Below are 17,952 nucleotides of genomic sequence, written 5' to 3'. Positions count from 1 at the left end.
CAATCCACACCATCCTCCAGATCATTTATGAAGATATTGAACAAAACCGGCCCCAGGACCGACCCCTGGGGCACTCCACTTGACACCGGCTGCCAACTAGACATAGAGCCATTGATCACTACCCGTTGAGCCCGACAATCTAGCCAACTTTCTACCCACCTTATAGTGCATTCATCCAGCCCGTACTTCTTTAACTTGCTGACAAGAATACTGTGGGAGACCGTGTCAAAAGCTTTGCTAAAGTCAAGAAACAATACATCCACTGCTTTCCCTTCACCCACAGAACCAGTAATCTCATCATAGAAGGCGATTAGATTAGATTAGTCAGGCATGACCTTCCCTTGGTGAATCCATGCTGACTGTTCCTGATCACTTTCCTCTCATGTAAGTGCTTCAGGATTGATTCTTTGAGGACCTGCTCCATGATTTTTCCAGGGACTGAGGTGAGGCTGACTGGCCTGTAGTTCCCAGGATCCTCCTTCTTCCCTTTTTTAAAGATTGGCACTACATTAGCCTTTTTCCAGTCATCTGGAACTTCCCCCGTTCGCCACGAGTTTTCAAAGATAATGGCCAATGGCTCTGCAATCACAGTCGCCAATTCCTTTAGCACTCTCGGATGCAACTCGTCCAGCCCCATGGATTTGTGCATGTCCAGCTTTTCTAAATAGTCCCTAACCACCTCTTTCTCCACAGAGGGCTGGCCATCTACTCCCCATGTTGTGATGCCCAGCACAGCAGTCTGCGAGCTGTCCTTGTTAGTGAAGACAGAGGCAAAAAAAGCATTGAGCACATGAGCTTTTTCCACATCCTCTGTCACTAGGTTGCCTCCCTCATTCAGTAAGGGGCCCACACTTTCCTTGGCTTTCTTCTTGTTGCCAACATACCTGAAGAAACCCTTCTTGTTACTCTTGACATCTCTTGCTAGCTGCAGCTCCAGGTGCGATTTGGCCCTCCTGATTTCATTCCTACATGCCCGAGCAATATTTTTATACTCTTCCCTGGTCATATGTCCAACCTTCCATTTCTTGTGAGCTTCTTTTTTATGTTTAAGATCCGCTAGGATTTCACCGTTGAGCCAAGCTGGTCGCCTGCCATATTTACTATTCTTTCGACTCATCGGGATGGTTTGTCCCTGTAACCTCAACAGGGATTCCTTGAAATACAGCCAGCTCTCCTGGATTCCTTTCCCCTTCATGTTAGTCCCCCAGGGGATCCTACCCATCCGTTCCCTGAGGGAGTAGAAGTCTGCTTTCCTGAAGTCCAAGGTCCATATCCTGCTGCTTACCTTTCTTCCCTGTGTCAGAATCCTGAACTCAACCAACTCATGGTCACTGCCTCCCAGATTCCCGTCCACTTTTGCTTCCCCCACTAATTCTTCCCTGTTTGTGAGCAGCAGGTCAAGAAAAGCTCCCCACCAGTTGGCACGTGGAATCAGAGTCCAACTGTGAGGTTTTGAGTGCCCTTAGCATCTTAAAGAATTGGAGCCTTTGTAGAGAGTAGGGGATGACGCTTTTCCATATATTGTCTAATTGGGGCTCTGTAAAATACCTTTTCCTGTGGGCTGTATATCCCTGTAAAGAATGCCGGAGCTGCCATGAACACTATACGATTAAAATTAAGCAGCCTTTTTTTGACAAAGAACCAGTTCTCCATCAGAGAATCCAGAGATCAGCTTCTCCATGCAGGTGAGGGGAAACGTTCCCCAAGGCTGGAGTAGGGGGAGGTGGCATCAGGGTGAAGTGGGTTGGTCTGAATGGGAGACTCCCAATGCAGGACTATGTAGAAAGCATCTGTAGCTGGCAGTCCAACTGTGGTGTCTTGTTGACAGTCTGAGTTTCACCTTAATTTGTCAGACCAGCAAATCAAATGTGATTCATCAGTTGCAGACACACTTGAGTGGGAGTCAGGGCCATTGCAGGAGGCTCAGAGTCAGAGGGATTTTAAGTGGGGGAATAATAAGGAGTAATAGATGGAGGAGAGGGGAAATTATTTGCGGGGAGGGAGAAAGAAGACTTTCTGTCAGTGAACTAAAGGAGGGTTGCAGGCTGAGGCAGCTGTGAAAGGAGCAGTACTGGTTGTTTCTCTCCCAACAGTACATCTTTATGCTCAGACAGGCCACCTCTACAGTGACTTGTGCATTGTGGGACAGATTCCCAGAGTGCATTGCAACTGAACTGATTTAGGAAAGCACTAGTGTGTTCATGGGGCTGCAATGCATGGCTTCTCAAAAGGTTCAGCATGGCTAGTGTGGACAAACAGAATCATTTGTCCTTTAACCAGTTGTATCTGAGCAGGTAAAATACAAACCACTCAGCTCTCTACTATAGGTCTATCCAATGGTGTCACTTCAGTGCTGCTCCTCCGCTTTCCCCCAGTAGCTGAATTTCACTCCTGAGGCTGTTCTAATTTGAGCCAAAGGGACCCAAAATATGAAGAAGTACAAAGGTGGCCGAAGGCTCCTCCATTCTGTTCCTGTGCTGAGCACTGCTTGAGCCTATGGCTTTAGTAGGGTTACTCCTGATTTACCCAGGTGGGAGTGAGATCAGAATCAGGCCCAGTGTTTTTAAGAACAGCCACAGGGATGTGTAGCCTAGGAGGGAAATTTGAGCATAGTCCTAAGAGAGGCTCTTTCTCACCTGTTTGTAAGAAAAGAGTAAATATTTCTTTTTTTTTTAAATGTTAAGAGCAGTATCCCCTTTAACACGTCGACATATACCATTTGTTTTTCCATTTGAAACAAATGTACCACAACCCTGGAAAGACATTCGTGATATGAGAAATAGAAGTGCACATTTATTAACCTTGCAAACAAAATCTTGTTTAGTTTAGTTGAAAAAGTAGAGCCTCAAAATGTGGACCCAAATTGGGGATGTTTGGATCTGGGGCTCCTGTGCTGGCTCCTTCTATAAAATACACTGAGATCTAGGTTCTTTGGGGCAGGGATTGTTTCTCACTAGATCGGGGTTGGCAACCTTTCAGAAGGGGTGTGCCGAGTCTTCATTTATTCACTCTAATTTAAGGTTTCGCGTGCCAGTAATAATAATCCATGCTGAGCTGCACCCCCTCTTGGCCCTGACTGCACCCCTCACTGCCCCAGGCTGGGGCCAGAAGGCCACAGCTGGGGGCAGCTGCAGAGCCCAGGGCCAGCGGCCTGGACCCCAGGTCAGCAGCAGAGCCCCCCAGACCAGTGGCCAGGACCCAGGACCGGCAGTGGGCTGAGAGGGACCAGTGGCCAGAACCCCAGCTGGCAGGGGGCCGGCAGCTGGTACCCCAGGCCAGCAGTGGAGCCCCTGGGACTGGTGGCTGTGACCCGGGCCCAGCAGCGAGCTGAGCGGGGCTGATGGATGGAACCCCGGCTGGCAGGGGGCTGGCGGCCAGTATCCCAGGCCAGCAGCAGAGCCCCCGGGACCGGTGGCCAGGCCCCGGGCAGTGTGCCACTGAAAATCGACACATGTGCCATAGGTTGCCGACCCCTGCACTAAATGTACATAGAGTCCCTAGTGCAATGGGGCCCCGATCTCAGTTTTGGGCCTCTAGGTGCTACAGTGATATAAATAATAATACAATGCAATCTATCAATAGAACACTGTAAAGGATGAAACAAGTACATTGTGAGTGCATAATACAAAAAGAAAACTGCATTTATTTCAGCCTTTTTTCATTGTATGTGAAAAAATACACAGATACATGTGATTTCAATACAATCAAAGTCACGGCTATGATTACAATGCATTTTCATAGGTCAGTATTTTCAAAAAAAAAGAAATGATCCTGTACAGTAAATGTGACATCGTTACACTTGTATTCATGACCATGTATGGATTTTCGAAAATGAAATACTATGTTACAATTTTGTTCTAAGAACTTAATCTCTCCATGCCCCCAGAGGAACCGCAAAGAGCGATTCCTAATCTAGAATATGTACGTGGCCTCTTGGACAAATGTGGGGAGAGGGAGTGGGAGGCAGATATGTTTTGATGAGATTTTAATTGCTTTCTTACCAATCTGCACATACTTCTGTCTAGGTAGGAAAAAGGAAGCTGAGCATGTAGCTATCGAAGTGATGGGCACAGTATTGGTTAGCTATACTAGAAGGACCAGCTCTGTGAAGTGTTCTTGCAGCTGCTGATTTGAGACCCCTCTTGTGGAGGATTTGCACAAAGCTGAGGGACTGTCCTCAGTTGGATGAACTTCCTCATTATCTTGAAGGGCTTCAGCCTGCAAGAAGGTACTGCCATTGAGGGACTTTCTCCCTCCTAAGTATCCTTGTGGAAATCATTCCCTTCTGCACAAGGGCTGAACAGTGGAGGGCTCTTTGTTGGCAGATAGCCTCATTATTGGAGGTGCCACCATTGAACCTCCTCATCTGCTCTATACACAGAGGCTTTTTTTTTTTTAAGGCTCATTACAATCTATTACTCCTTCTGAAAGCTACCCTGGCCCTCCCAATGTGCTCTTTTCTCTGGCCTATAACAATGAGAAGCCCTTTGCTGATGTATAGAACTTTCTCAAAACCATTGCAAAGTAAACATTCACCCACTATAACAGCACTTTCCACTAAGTCAGATTTTTAATAGGTAAAAAAACCCAACCTTCTTATTGCTGATTTCTGCTATAATTTTGTCCTCTATGAAAAGGTTATGAGTTTTATCTAGTTATGCTTAAGAGGCCTGATTCGTCTTTCCCTCAAACTAATGTAAATCCAGAGTAAATCTACTGAAGTCCCTGGAGTTGCACTGGTGTGAAACTGATGTAAGTGAGGGGAAAATCGGGCCCCAAATCCTTCTTCAGTTTCTGGGGTAGGCCTTGGAGTCTACAACCTTTTTGAGCAGAACTGTTCTAGAGAAAAAAGAAAAAGAGTACTTGTGGCACCTTAGAGACTAACCAATTTATTTGAGTATAAGCTTTCGTGAGCTACAGCTCATTTCATCGGATGCATAAAAGTGGAAAATGCAGTGAGGATATTTTTATACACACAGACCATGAAAAAATGGGTGTTTATCACTACAAAAGGTTTTCTCTCCCCCCACCCCACTCTCAGCAGGGTGAGCTTATACTCAAATAAATTGGTTAGTCTCTAAGGTGCCACAAGTACTCCTTTTCTTTTTGCGAATACAGACTAACACGGCTGTTACTCTGAAACCTGTTCTAGAGAAAACCACCAGCAATTCAGAGAGCATCTCCACTGCAAATCTGATAGCTAACGGCTGAACCACTTAATACAGGAAAAGGGCTTCATAATTTTCCAGTCTTAGTCAAGGAACCAAGAGCTCACTAAGAAAGGTATTAGCACAGCTATTTTGAAAACCGATTGACGGTGCTCTGACTTCCCTTATACCATTTTACATCAACATAAACTCTACTGATTTCAGTGAAGTTGCTCCCGATTTACACAGGTGTGAAATCAGAATTAGACCCATTCACTGTTTGTAGACTTGAGTGGCGGAATGAGGAAGGCAAAATTCATAGAGGTATAGATTCCAAGGCCAGAAGGGACCATTGTGATAATCTAGTTTGACCTCCTGTGTAACACAGGCCAGAGAACTTCCCCAAAATAATTCATAGAAAAACATGCAATCTGGATTTTAAAATTGTCAGTGATGGACAAATGGCTGTACTCAGTGCTTAAGCTGTGCCTGAGCTGAGCTCTGGCATCTGTAGACTTGGCAGTTCATAGTCCCAGCACCTCTGGGCTTGCTGAACCTGTTATGAATATAAAAAAAATTTACTGGAGCCCCAGCACCTCTTTCATTACAAATTAAGAACAGATTCTCCAGAACAGAAGAGGGAATGTAAGGTAAAACAAAATAATTGTTACACATACACAGGTTGCTTAATGTCATTCTTACCCATTGTATATATCCTTACCTTTAGAGCTTTATACATAGCTGTCTGTGTTTCACACAATTGGGAGTGCAAATGCACTACTGTATTTAAAACCACTGAAATGTTGCTCTGAAGCTGCATTCATTAACTGCACTGAGCTTCTGTGGGAAATTATTAATTAATTGACTCCACGCTCACGGCCAGATTCTGATCTCCATCATTCCTGATGTACAATAGAGTATTACTCTAATTTTACAACATTGTAAAGGGGTGGTAAAGAGTTTGACCCTCATTGCTTTTTCGGTCACTTCCAAGATCATGATACAAATGGGAAAGGCATTTTTTACCAAAATGTAACGTCAATTGTCTTCATAACACTTCGGGCCATGTCTTACTATTCATAGAATCATAGAATATCAGGGTTGAAAGGGACCTCAGGAGGTCATCTAGTCCAACCCCCTGCTCAAAGCAGGACCAATCCCCAATTTTTGCCTCTGATCCCTAAATGGCCCCCTCAAGGATTGAACTCACAACCCTGGGTTTAGCAGGCCAATGCTCAAACCACTGAGCAATTATTGTTCTCTGCGGAGAGCTCCCCAGTGATATCAAGGCTGAATTCTGCATAAAGACAACAGGTCAAATTCTGCTCTCATGTTGTAGCAAATTGAGAATAACTCCATTGAAGTCAATGGAATTACTGCATATTAACATATATATTCCTAAAAGCAGAATTTGTCTCTAAGGTTAGAATATGGCCCTTTAATTTCACAATGTTTGTCTCATTTCTACATGAGGAAATACTACGCATTTTCTAGTACAATTAATTAAACTGAAATTAACTAGAATGAAATTCAGTGGATCTTGCCATACTAGATTGACTACCAAGATTAGAGATGCTGGTCCTAGCAGAAATTTTCTGACCAAGCTTCAATGACAAGTGACTCTTTGTCAAATATATGCTATCCTGACACCACTTTTTAACCAGAGTGAATAGGAAACTATTCATAAGACCTTTGTTTCTGTTAGATGTGGCCTTTGGGTATAATACCATCTCCCTGTTTCTTTTCATTTTCTCACCTTTGCAGTATAGGCCCTGATCCAGCAGAGCACTTAGGAAAATGCTTTAATTTTACTGCATTTGAATAATCCTACTGAAACTCCACATTGGGACACTTAAGTGCTCTGTTGGATCGGAACCAGTGTCTTTACTTGTAAAAGGACCTTCAGGGCTCAGCGTCAGAACTATACTGGTGAAAAGAAGAATTCAATTGGCACATAGGACTTTTATCTTTCCAACTGAGCTGTTAAGTAATGTGCACTCTTTTGGAGCACTATAAAGAACAATTCCTGGAACACTTGTTTTACAATCATGTTCAGTAAACCTCCATATATGGGGGATAGATCATTGCTGCCACTGTCCTAGAAAAATCCCAGATTTCAGCCCATGAGGATCAAGGCACAAAAATGCCTCCCTCCCTTCCCTAGTAAGCCTTACGAAGTCTGCTCCAAACCATGCGTAGTGTTATGAAAGCGGCATGCTGCTTTCACTACAGCACTTCTCCTTTCTCCTGCAGAACTTCTTGGCTGATGACTGACCCACACTGAGTCATAGGAATTAGGCTAGATAAGGGGGTTAGACTAGATGACCCTTGCAGTCCCTTCTAATCCTATGATTCTATGATTTGTGATGGAAAATATTTTTGTTTATTCATGTCTGCTTAATAGCCACCTTGTTCTACCTTAGAGGTGTCTGCATTTCAATAGTGCATGAAAGGGATCGCTCTGGTATGTCTTTCCTACCTCAACAGGGTGTTGTGTGACTTTATTAGTTAATGTTTGTAAAATTTTGAGATACTCGGCTAACAGAAACTACATAAGTGCAAAGAATTATTAGTTTGATAATCTGTTAGTTCATTGATCCCCTGAAGAAGATACTGCATACTCCCGTCATTAAACCGCACTTGAGCCATAAAAAGGTATAATACAGGGATGGCCAAACTTACTGATCCTCTGAGCCACATACGACAATCTTCAGAAGTTTGAGAGACGGGGTGCGCCTGCCAGGGCACAGGGCTTCATCCCCGCGAGAGGCGCCTGACAGGGCTCAGGGCTTCAGCCCTGCTCCTGCTGAATCCCTGAGCCCTGGCAGGTGTGCTCTGCAGGGCTGAAGCCCCCTCCCCACTGGGCAGAAACCCATACCCCACCACCCCGCTGCAAGGCAGAGGTCCCAAGCTCCCCTCCCCCAGTCTGGTAGGTGGAGAATGGGCAGGCTCCTCAAGCCGCACTATAACGGTCAAAGAGCCGCACGTGGCTCGCGAGCCACAGTGTGGCCAACCCCTGATATAATATGAACAAAACAGTATTCACAAGATTCCAGCTCATTGGTCTCTCCGGGGTGACAAGAGCTGGAATCCTTTTCATAAAAGCATCATATGAAATACCAAGACAACCATAAGCAGACATACATATATAGTATGTACAGTGGCCATAGATATATTAACATCATGAAGGAAACCAGTACACGATAGGCTGTGAAAACAATGACAAAAATCATTTTAAAAAAGCTTAAAGTGCTGGGTGACTGTCTAAAACTGACTGGTGGAAAGAAAAGGAGGTGCTCAAAAGGTGACCAGAATCAATCTGTGCAATGATCATGATCACGCTGTTTATTTCCTCATTTTTATTGACAGGTCAAATGCTGAATGCTTCCTTCAGCCTGTCTTGGATGTTGGGGACTCTAAAAATATTACGTAAGTAGTTTTTGCTTTGTTTCCTGTCTTATCTCTATAACTTACGTTATAACTTAAGCACTGGTTTGAAGTGTTGGCATGAATTTGGGGCTCAATCAAGCAAGGGACTCACGTTTTCAGAGCAGGGTTAGCTGAGACAGTGTTAAAAAAGCCCTGACTCTACATGAACTCTTTTTACATTACAACTTGCACTGTGACCACTCCCAGTGGACCTCTTTTGGGGGCACTAGTGGTAAATTCTGGGTGCCACTTTTGCCAGTGTAGATGTAGTCTGACTCCAAGTCCAGATCCCCAGTGAGTCTATGCAGTAAATTAATTCAAAACATTGAGGGTGAAGGAGACATAAGGGTACTAAAGATGTGTAGTGATGCATGAATGGGAATTGATATAGGAATATCCATGCTAGTAAAAATCAGCTGACTCACAGGGAATATTAAAGAAATCCCTGAAGTTCCATGTATGACTGCCTAGAGCCAGTACATCAATCTGTATTATATATTGATTTATATGAGATAAGGGTGTCAAGCCAGGGAAAGGAGGGAGTTGAAAATTACAGCCACAGCAGTAATTGTTTGTTTGGCACAAAATATTTTGTTCTCTTTGTCATCTTCTTTGCTAATGTTTCTGTTGGTTAAATTAAAATGTTTAATTTGAAAATGACTGAAATCACTAATGGGGCATTGTCAAAGTAAAAGTGTATTCCCTGCATTCCTTTAATAACAACTGAGATTATTACAACTCAAATTATTTTTTTACAAAATCAAAGGGCTGTGTTGTGGCTTTCCCAGTCACAGTTGCATTGTTTGAGGTGGGGAATGCAGAAGGTCTATTCAACAATGCAGAAACCCACAGCAAACATTGCTCGTTCCTCCCTGGGCCATTTCATAACATGCACATAATTTTTGTTGTTGTTGTTTAAAGCTTTATCCAATGAACGCACCAAATGGAGGTTGCTATAATATTGTTGCTCCTGCAGCATCCATGCTTCTTGGGTCTTTCACACCAATGATGAAGTTGTTGGTTCTCCTGGCTCCATGAACCAGGGAAAGCACATCGACTTTATCTACTTGATGACCCCTGGCTTCAAGGAATTTAATATCTTCTTCGGGAAATTCACCTGTTAAGATTTTAGACAAAGTTACTCTAATTGAAGCCATTATTGCATGAGTTCCAAGTTCTTACCTTAAATGTCTAATCCATTGTGCCAATGAACCTGCCCATCAGTGTCCTACTCTTAGGGATCTGGAAGGCAGAGAGGCATCACAAGAGTACAAATTCAATGGCCTAGTAAGAAGCAGTGTCTCAAGAGAGCACACCCAATCCTCAGCAGCAAAGACAGTGTCTAATGGGGCATTGTCAAGGTAGGCAGTGTTGAGTGAGGGTGGGGGTGGGAATGGGAGATATGTGAGGATCACTGAGGGATGTGGAGGATGCTCCTTCTCAACAAAAGGGGAAAATAAACTGCTGCCATTGCAAAAATTGACAATAAGATAAATGTGGGCAAGAAAATGAAAATCCAGCAGACAGAACTTCACTGTAGGCTTCACTGTAGGCCTTTGGGATTAATTCGGGATAAAATATTAGGGCTATCAGAATTAAACAGGAGTATGGGGAAAGCTATAATCCACCTTAAAAGTAGGTTTAGAAGCAGCACCATTCAGATTCTTCACATAACCAATAGAAACTAGCACCCCTTTTCCTAAGCTCAAGAGGAGAAGTCTTTCATGCCCCTTATAAACTGTGTGGCAAAAAGTACTAATGGGTGAACTTCAGAAGGTTCAGAGATTTGGGTCAAAAGTTGAGATGCTTCTCTGAATCTCTCAAGCCTGTAAAGCCAAAGTGGAAATCTCTTTGCCTGGAACAAGAAAGTGCTCCCTACTTGGCATGCTTCAGGTTTTGAGTGCCCCGCTTAAGATAACTGGGGCCTGATTTTCCAAGCAGCCAAGTACCTGCAACTTCAGTTGACGGCAGTTGGAGCTCCAGGTGCTCAGCTATTTCTGAAAATCAAGAGAGACTTTCTTGACTTTCAGGAGTCTCAAATTGGGCCCCCCAAATCACTTCTTGTTTTTGATAATTTAAGACATATTTTTTTATACCAAGATTATTTAAGAGCTGAGACACACCTGAATTTATTATTTGTATTCCAGTAGTGCTGAAGGGCCCCAGCCAGAGTTGGAGGCCGCACTGTACACACACAGAACAGAAGACAGTGCCTGCCCCAAGAACTCACAGTTACAAAGGCAAGACAGACACACAACAAAAAATGCAAGCTGCCAAGAAGTACGAGCCTTATAAACTACAGTGCAATTTCTTCCCTAGCTCTCTTCATATAACCCTGCCTTTCTCTACCTACCTCCCCTGCTTTGTTATTTGTTGTGCTTTCACAATTTTAATATAAATACTGCAGTGTGGTTGCAAATTGGCTCAGGATACAACATCACAAACTAAGTAGACAAGTAAAAATCTTATGGTAACTATACCTATATAAAGTGTAGGTAAGAGTATGGTTTAGAGTATTATCTACCTGAAGCATTCAAAAATCACAACTCAGGCCGCAAAAAAACCATGAAGTTTTTTTAAATAGTAAATTTTGGATATTTTTTATTGTCTTCTGGTTTCTGAGCTTTTAAATTACATTCCAGTCCCATTTTCAGGCTTTTCTCTGCAACTATGAGGGCTAGAAACTTTGGGGAGGGGGGTGGTGTTGTTTTTTAATGAAAGCAGAGATCTTCACATAATTACAGGATTCTAGGACATGGAGCTTCAAGAAAAATACCGAATAATGTGAAACTCACAATAAACTTGGGAAAGTTGGCAACATTGCAAGGACGTCTAGACTGGTAGAGTTCTAGGCACATAACAACCAGAAAGATATTATCATGGGTTTCCTCTTCCTGCCAGCTAGGTTGTAGGTGAGCAGAGATATGGGCACGGGGAATGGAAAGTAAAAGAAAAAGTATTTGGGGGGGTAACGCTGCCTGTAGCTAGCTCTAGGAGAGGCAAGCACCACTGTGTATGAAGACTGGCTACATTAAAGGACTGCCAGTTTGAAGACATGTTCTTGGTCTTGCCTCATTCATTTGGATACACATGGTGCCACGATCTCAGTACACTGGAGGTGTCTTCAGAGAAGAGCAAAACAATTATTAAGAGCCAGGTGAATGGTTTATGAGGAAAGACTGGAAGACGCTGAACACATACAGGTTGGCCAAATGATGATGGAGGGGAAAATGAGTATTTGAAGGGTGTGACCACCAAGAAAGGAGAGGAATTGGTGAGAATAAAGGGCTGTAGCTAGAAAGAGTGGGATGACATTAAGCAAAGGAGAAATGTGCTAATGGTGAGATCTACCAGACTATGGAAAACTCTTCAACAGAGGGATGGGGGTAACCCCATCACTTTGGGACATTTGGACTGGATAAAGCACTGGAGATTAGCCAGAAAGGACCAATCCGAAATTGATTGGGAAAATAATACGTTAGCCCAATATATCTTTGCCATCTCCAATGTCTATGATACTTCATTATTGTTTTGTTTCAATTCAGTGTGGTCACTATTATATCTCATTGCTGAGCATAATGTACAAGTACTGCTTATCCTACACACAAAGTGCTCAAAAATGCCCGCTCATAACGACTGTCTCTTTGGATATACACTTCACGGTTTGTATGTGATGAAGACTTAAAATGGCTAAGTATGGTGATGCATAGACACAGGAACAGAAAGCAAGACTTCTGCGTAAAACTGTCAGCTCTGTGGGATGTTTCTGCATGGAGGCCTCCGGGCTGTACTGAAACTGGACATACAGATAACACGAGAGCACAGCTCTTCTATGGCACGTGCCATCTCTTTTCTGCACACCAGGATTCATCCTAACCACTCCACACCAAGCTGGGAACACACAGTTCCTTTTATAATTCAAAACATTAAATTAGAACTTGTCTATTTCTTTAGCTTTTACCTACAGAAACAAAATCCACCAACTGGTGACTTGTCCTGTGATCTCCAAATCCTTTGCTTTCTTTGATGCACATGAGACAATGTTCTAAAATGCTGGATCCCATGTCCAACAAGAATGACAAGAAGGATTTGGGAATCATGGAATAAGTAATGCCAGTCAATTTCACCCATATTGGTGAAAGTTGAAGGAGTAAAAGAAATTGACTAAATTGCTAGAATTTTAAATTTGACTTTGTGTCCCTTAAATTTGTCCCTCCTACCCACCAATCCTTATTCCTAAACACGCTGTAATTTGAAATGGACTTCCTCTCCCCACCAGCCGCATTGTACATTTAAACAGATGCAGTCTCCTTGAGGCAGACTGCAGAGCAAACACAGATGTACAAGAAAATTCCCGTTCTTTTTTGCCATGATAGAAATGTTGTCTACCAAGATCGGTGCTGATCTCCATACTCACTGTCAACTTGCAGGATGTTGGATTGAAGCTGTGGGTGCAGCCGACCCAGTGACAGACTCTCGCTCAGGTTCTTGTTAAGTGTTAAAACATTTACTAAAACCTACAGAAGAAAAAGACTCCAAATTTAACAACTTGATTCAAACACTAAGGAATAAGCATCCAAAGCAGCTTCCTAATTTGCAACCCCAACATTTTCAAATGTTCCAACGTATACAGGCAAACAGACTTTTTTTGCACAATTACCCACTTTGCATGAACAAAATGCATGTTTTTATATATGTAAATAGGTGCACCTGAAGATACTGCAGGCAAATTTTTGGAGGCCCTTTTTAAAAAAAATTAGTCCCTAAGGGATATATTTCTAGAATTGCATGAGGTTTTGCAAATAGTTCCCATTAAATAAGCAGGAGTCATGAGGCTGAAACTCCAGGAAAATCTCTGAAAAGGTCTTTTTATGACCAAAAAGTGAACCCTTCTGATAGAACATTAGGAGGCAAGTGGGTGGCTTTAATCTTCCTCTGACTAATGCCTTCGATGAGGTAAAGTCACTCAGAGTAAAGTTGAGTTCTGCCTTGCCTTTTAATAATCCAGTGCTGTTATATACACAGTCATGCCATCAGCAAGTGCTCCGTCTCATTACAAGTGATAAATTAGGAAGAGCTATTTGCAGAACTCACAACAGGAAGGATTTCTTGAAGGAATGTGCTAAACTGAACTTCTATTGGGGATAAGAACCAAAATTCCATTCCCATCCTCCTGCAGTTCTCACAACACAACAGTTCTATTTTCTACAATTCTTTAAGAATATGATCTTTAAATAGGTCATAGAAGGTCATAAAACCTTTATGGAGGTTGCTAAGATTCTGTCTTCCCATATTTCTGAGAGCCGTCATCAGAGAAGGCACACAACTTTGTTCCAGGGCTTGTCTACACAGCTAGTTAGCGCGCAGCAAGCCAGGTTGTGGATGTACACCACACTAGCCTGTCCTGAACTAACTAGCCTTATGGACCTTGGTACCGTACACGAAAAGCTCCATAGTGCTGTACATTCACACCCTAACTAGCCATATAGACAAGCCCTTAGTGAAAAGAATGGACAAACCACAGCAAATGTAGCTTTAGTTTACCAATTAACCAGGACTGCATGGCTCAGAGGACTGATCTGACCACTTCTAGATCACCAGTTTGGATCCAGACTGACTAGTAGCAACAGAAAGTTGTTGCTCATTGACAACAGTTAACATTTTTCTTGGTAGCCTCAGCAGAAAGTACAAAGATTGAATGGGGGAAACAGAGCTCTCTTTTCTACCCTGGTGACTCTCCCTCTAGATCCGACGCGAGGTGCTTTGGGACAGCAGGTGGGGAAGAGGAAGCTTAACCTACGCTCACACAGTGTGGCTTGACCATATATGAGCCAACAGCTTCCACTGGACTATTAGACATGCTCCTTTAGCTCAACTAGTAGAGCTCATGCTTTTAGACCCACAGGTCCTACATTCATGCCCTGAAGATAACTCAACCGGGAGTATCGTTTCAAGTGAAACTCATCTGCCACATCACACCACCGCCTGTGTTTTACCAGAGGACTTCAGTCTCCATGGGCTGTTACCTTGAAGCAGAGCTAAATGCACATTAGGACAATATTCTAACCTCTTCAAAACCAGGAATTGTGTATTTCATGTTTGTTCTGGTAACCAACATGTTGGAGTAGGAAACCCTCAGGGCAGAGCATGCAGCTGTGGGACACTGAACTGGAGCTGCTCTGGCCCCAGCCTGGCTGGCATGGCTGGGACTGCTCCGGCTGGGGCTTGGATCAGTTGGCAGGCTGGAGCCGGCCCAGGGCTCCTCTGGAGGCGGGGGTTGGGAGGGCGGCTCGGGGTTCCGTCTGGCAATGGCTGGGAGAAGGGAGAGGCGTGGGGGCTCAGGGCTCTTGCCGTGGGGGCTCATGCGGAAGGGGTAGGGTTGTGGGGCTAGCCTCCCCGAAGGGGTGGTCCACCCGCTGCCCATGGGGCAGAGAATGCAAATGCCAACATGAAGAAACACTGGAAGATAGCTTGGGCCGTCCCCATTGCAGGTGGTTCAGAATATGCTCAGATGCAGTACTCAAAACTGACCTGCGTAATGCTGCTCAAGGCTTTGTCGCCATTGTTAGCTCCCAGACAAAGATAAGTCCCACACATCCCTTCTGATGGTCGAACAATAGTGGGCAGTAAAAAGGAAAGGGGTCTTTTTCCAGGCTGAATGAGATTCCTCTGTTGGTGAATAAAATAAAATACCCCCCAAAACTAGTAAACAGATCAGAACAAAGATTTTCCATAGCCCAAATTGCTTGTTAACTTGTTTCTCTTTTCATTTCTGAGTCAGTAACCCTAATACTATTGGCTTGATTATGATGCCATTCTCACTGCTATAAGAACATAAGAATTGCCATACGGGGTCAGACCAAAGGTCCATCTAGCCTAGTACCCTGGCTTCTGAGAGCAGCCAATGCCAGGTGCCCCAGAGCGAATGAACAGAACAAGTAATCATCAAGTGATCTACTTTACTAGTTTACATTTATCTAGTACCTTTCATTCCAAGGCACTCAAAGCCCTTTACAAACTATATACAGAAGTCATTTTACCCACTGCTAAAATACAGCCACCTCTGGGGTGGAAAGTGGCAACTGTTTAACAGTGCATAGCAAAACCACCCAACAGTTTAGCACAGGAAGTGACCAGCAGTGGTCAATGCTGTTCTCTGTCTGAGACCTTAGGATGTGGTTTCCATTGTTTATCACTTTTTCAAGCTGGAGAGCAATAATTTTCAAATATAATCCTTAATTCCAATTAATATAATGTGCGATCAGCCTGGGGGAAGTGTGCTTTCTACATGGCAGTCATGCTAGACTCTATATGGTTTCCTTGCAATACTATGATATTTCATGTAGCCAGATCACACATACAGGTAACCTCCTCCTGTAGTCTATATTCTATTTCTCTGCTGGATAGCATGGAAAGTGAAGAGAAAGCTAGAGAGCTCAGCCTGTATAAATAGCCTCTCTTTTTTTGTGTGGAAGTTATTTGAGAATAAAAATAGTCAAAACCAAAAGAGTTCAAATTCATGGAATTCATTACCAGGCCAGGAGAGGAGTAGTTCAATGTACTATTCAGCCAGGAAAAGTCCAACATCTGACTGTTTAGAAGGATTCCAGAGGGTGTTATTATTCCACTTCCAAATGGACGATTGAGGGAACTGAAAAGGAAGACAAAGAAACCCTCTGAAAAACCTTCCAATAATTCATATAACACTCCAAGACTTGGTACTGTCAGAGCACTACCCCAGATTCCCCCTTCAACCTTGGTGGGAAATCTTCCATAGGTTTTTTTTAGTGATGGTGAAAGGTGCCAGCCTGATAACCCCAAACAATGAAGGTCTCTGTGTGTCCATAGAACAGGTACAGCATGGGTAGCAGCAGTGCAAGATTCTTCCACACAGCCCTGTCAACAGGCCTGGAGCTGTCACCTCTAAGTGAGAAGCTATTTCAGGCTTCATGCTCCCGTCATCTTGGGACGCTCTGCTAAGGATGGCAGGTAGAGGTGGAAATCTGTGATATGAACACCTCTCCATTAGGAACTAGACTAAGACCACCAAGTTATTTCAGATAGGCCATTGAACAGCCATAGATGGCAATGACTTGCAATCACCAAGGATCTAGGCTGAACCAGTGAGCATTAGGTGATGGGGATAGGTCTGTCATGACCAATCTCTAGAGTCATTCCTCTCATCACTACACTGAATGAACTTTCTTTGCTCTGCTCTCCCATCTCTAAACCCACCCGGGCTGAAAAACTAAATCCTTTACCTTACAACTGCAACAATGTAGTCATCGGGTCCCATAACAAGGACCTGGCTAGCAGGGGGGCCACTCTCCATGGAGAAGTGTGGAATATTGATACCAGAAGGGAAGGACTGGGAGTCATTAATCAGCTGACGCAGGAAACCTGCCTTTGATTTACTGCAATGACAAGAGAGGATATGGGGGTGAAAAAGCAGTGAGCTTAGAAAGCAGAGCATCTTCTCTTTAGGGCCCATCTAATATATAAATCCATTGGGCAGTACTCAGCACAGGCCCCTTGGATGTGCCTGGAAGGAATGGAGGTTATTCAATTTCACTGTGAAAAGCGGGCTCCTCTGGCGTATCAAATGGAAGGAAATGAGACGTCTCAGCCACCACATCGGGGAGGCAACTCTGTGGTCGTTGCTCCGGACCATTCGTTCGCCGGACGGTAGGCTGAAGCACCTGCCCTGTTTCCCAGAGTTCAGTGAGGTTCAGTGGACGCGTGGCGGGCGAGAATGATGGAGCATCATTATGACTTTACCATGGGGTCCTGGTCCATGATAAGGGTTCCTGGGTGCTACCACAATATAAATAATAGTCATGTGAGGCTGTCAAAAGGAAGGAAGGTGACGACTCCCGCGGGTCTTTGTCGGGACACCCTAAGAATGGATACACAAAAGCAGCTGACACATAGTTGTGTTGTAAAAAAATGGTGCTGTGCTACCCTACTATGATTTTTGTAATCAAATGTATCCGGCAACCCCTGCCAGCCGGGAACACCCCACCTTCTTAGCAGGCGTTGATTCTGCTACAGCTTAATTTATTTTCTACTAACTCAGTGAGGCACACATTACTGTGCTCATGACCCCACCTGGCTATAAATGAGGTGGGAGGGCCTCTGAAGAAAGAGAATCTAGGGCAGGGGTGGGCAAACATTTTGGCCCGAGGGCCACATTGGGGTGCGAAATTGTATGGAGGGCCAGGTAGGGAAGGCTGTGCATCCCCAAATGGCCTGGCCCCCCCGTCTCCTATCCGCCCCCTCCCACTTCCCACACCCCTCAGAACACCCCACCCATCCAACCCCTCCCCACTCCTTGTCCCCTCACCGCCCCCTCCCAGGACCCCTGCCCCTAACCGCC

General features: G+C 44.1%; 1 protein-coding gene across 1 annotated transcript in view; it reads right to left on the bottom strand.

Moving 5' to 3' along the window:
- Positions 1-9,529: 9,529 nt before the first annotated feature.
- GGT7 (gamma-glutamyltransferase 7) overlaps positions 9,530-17,952 on the bottom strand; it is a 45,854-nt gene continuing 37,431 nt past the window's right edge. The window contains exons 11-15 of the mRNA XM_077832197.1: positions 16,838-16,990; positions 16,110-16,227; positions 15,108-15,245; positions 12,994-13,093; positions 9,530-9,693 (exon numbers count right to left, since the gene is read on the bottom strand). Of these exons, the coding sequence (XP_077688323.1) occupies positions 9,530-9,693; positions 12,994-13,093; positions 15,108-15,245; positions 16,110-16,227; positions 16,838-16,990 (673 nt within the window). The remainder of the gene's footprint in view (positions 9,694-12,993; positions 13,094-15,107; positions 15,246-16,109; positions 16,228-16,837; positions 16,991-17,952) is intronic.

Source organism: Eretmochelys imbricata, chromosome 13 (assembly GCF_965152235.1).
Source record: "Eretmochelys imbricata isolate rEreImb1 chromosome 13, rEreImb1.hap1, whole genome shotgun sequence".
Lineage (NCBI taxonomy): Eukaryota > Metazoa > Chordata > Testudines > Cheloniidae > Eretmochelys > Eretmochelys imbricata.
This window is presented reverse-complemented; position numbering and strand designations above follow the sequence as displayed.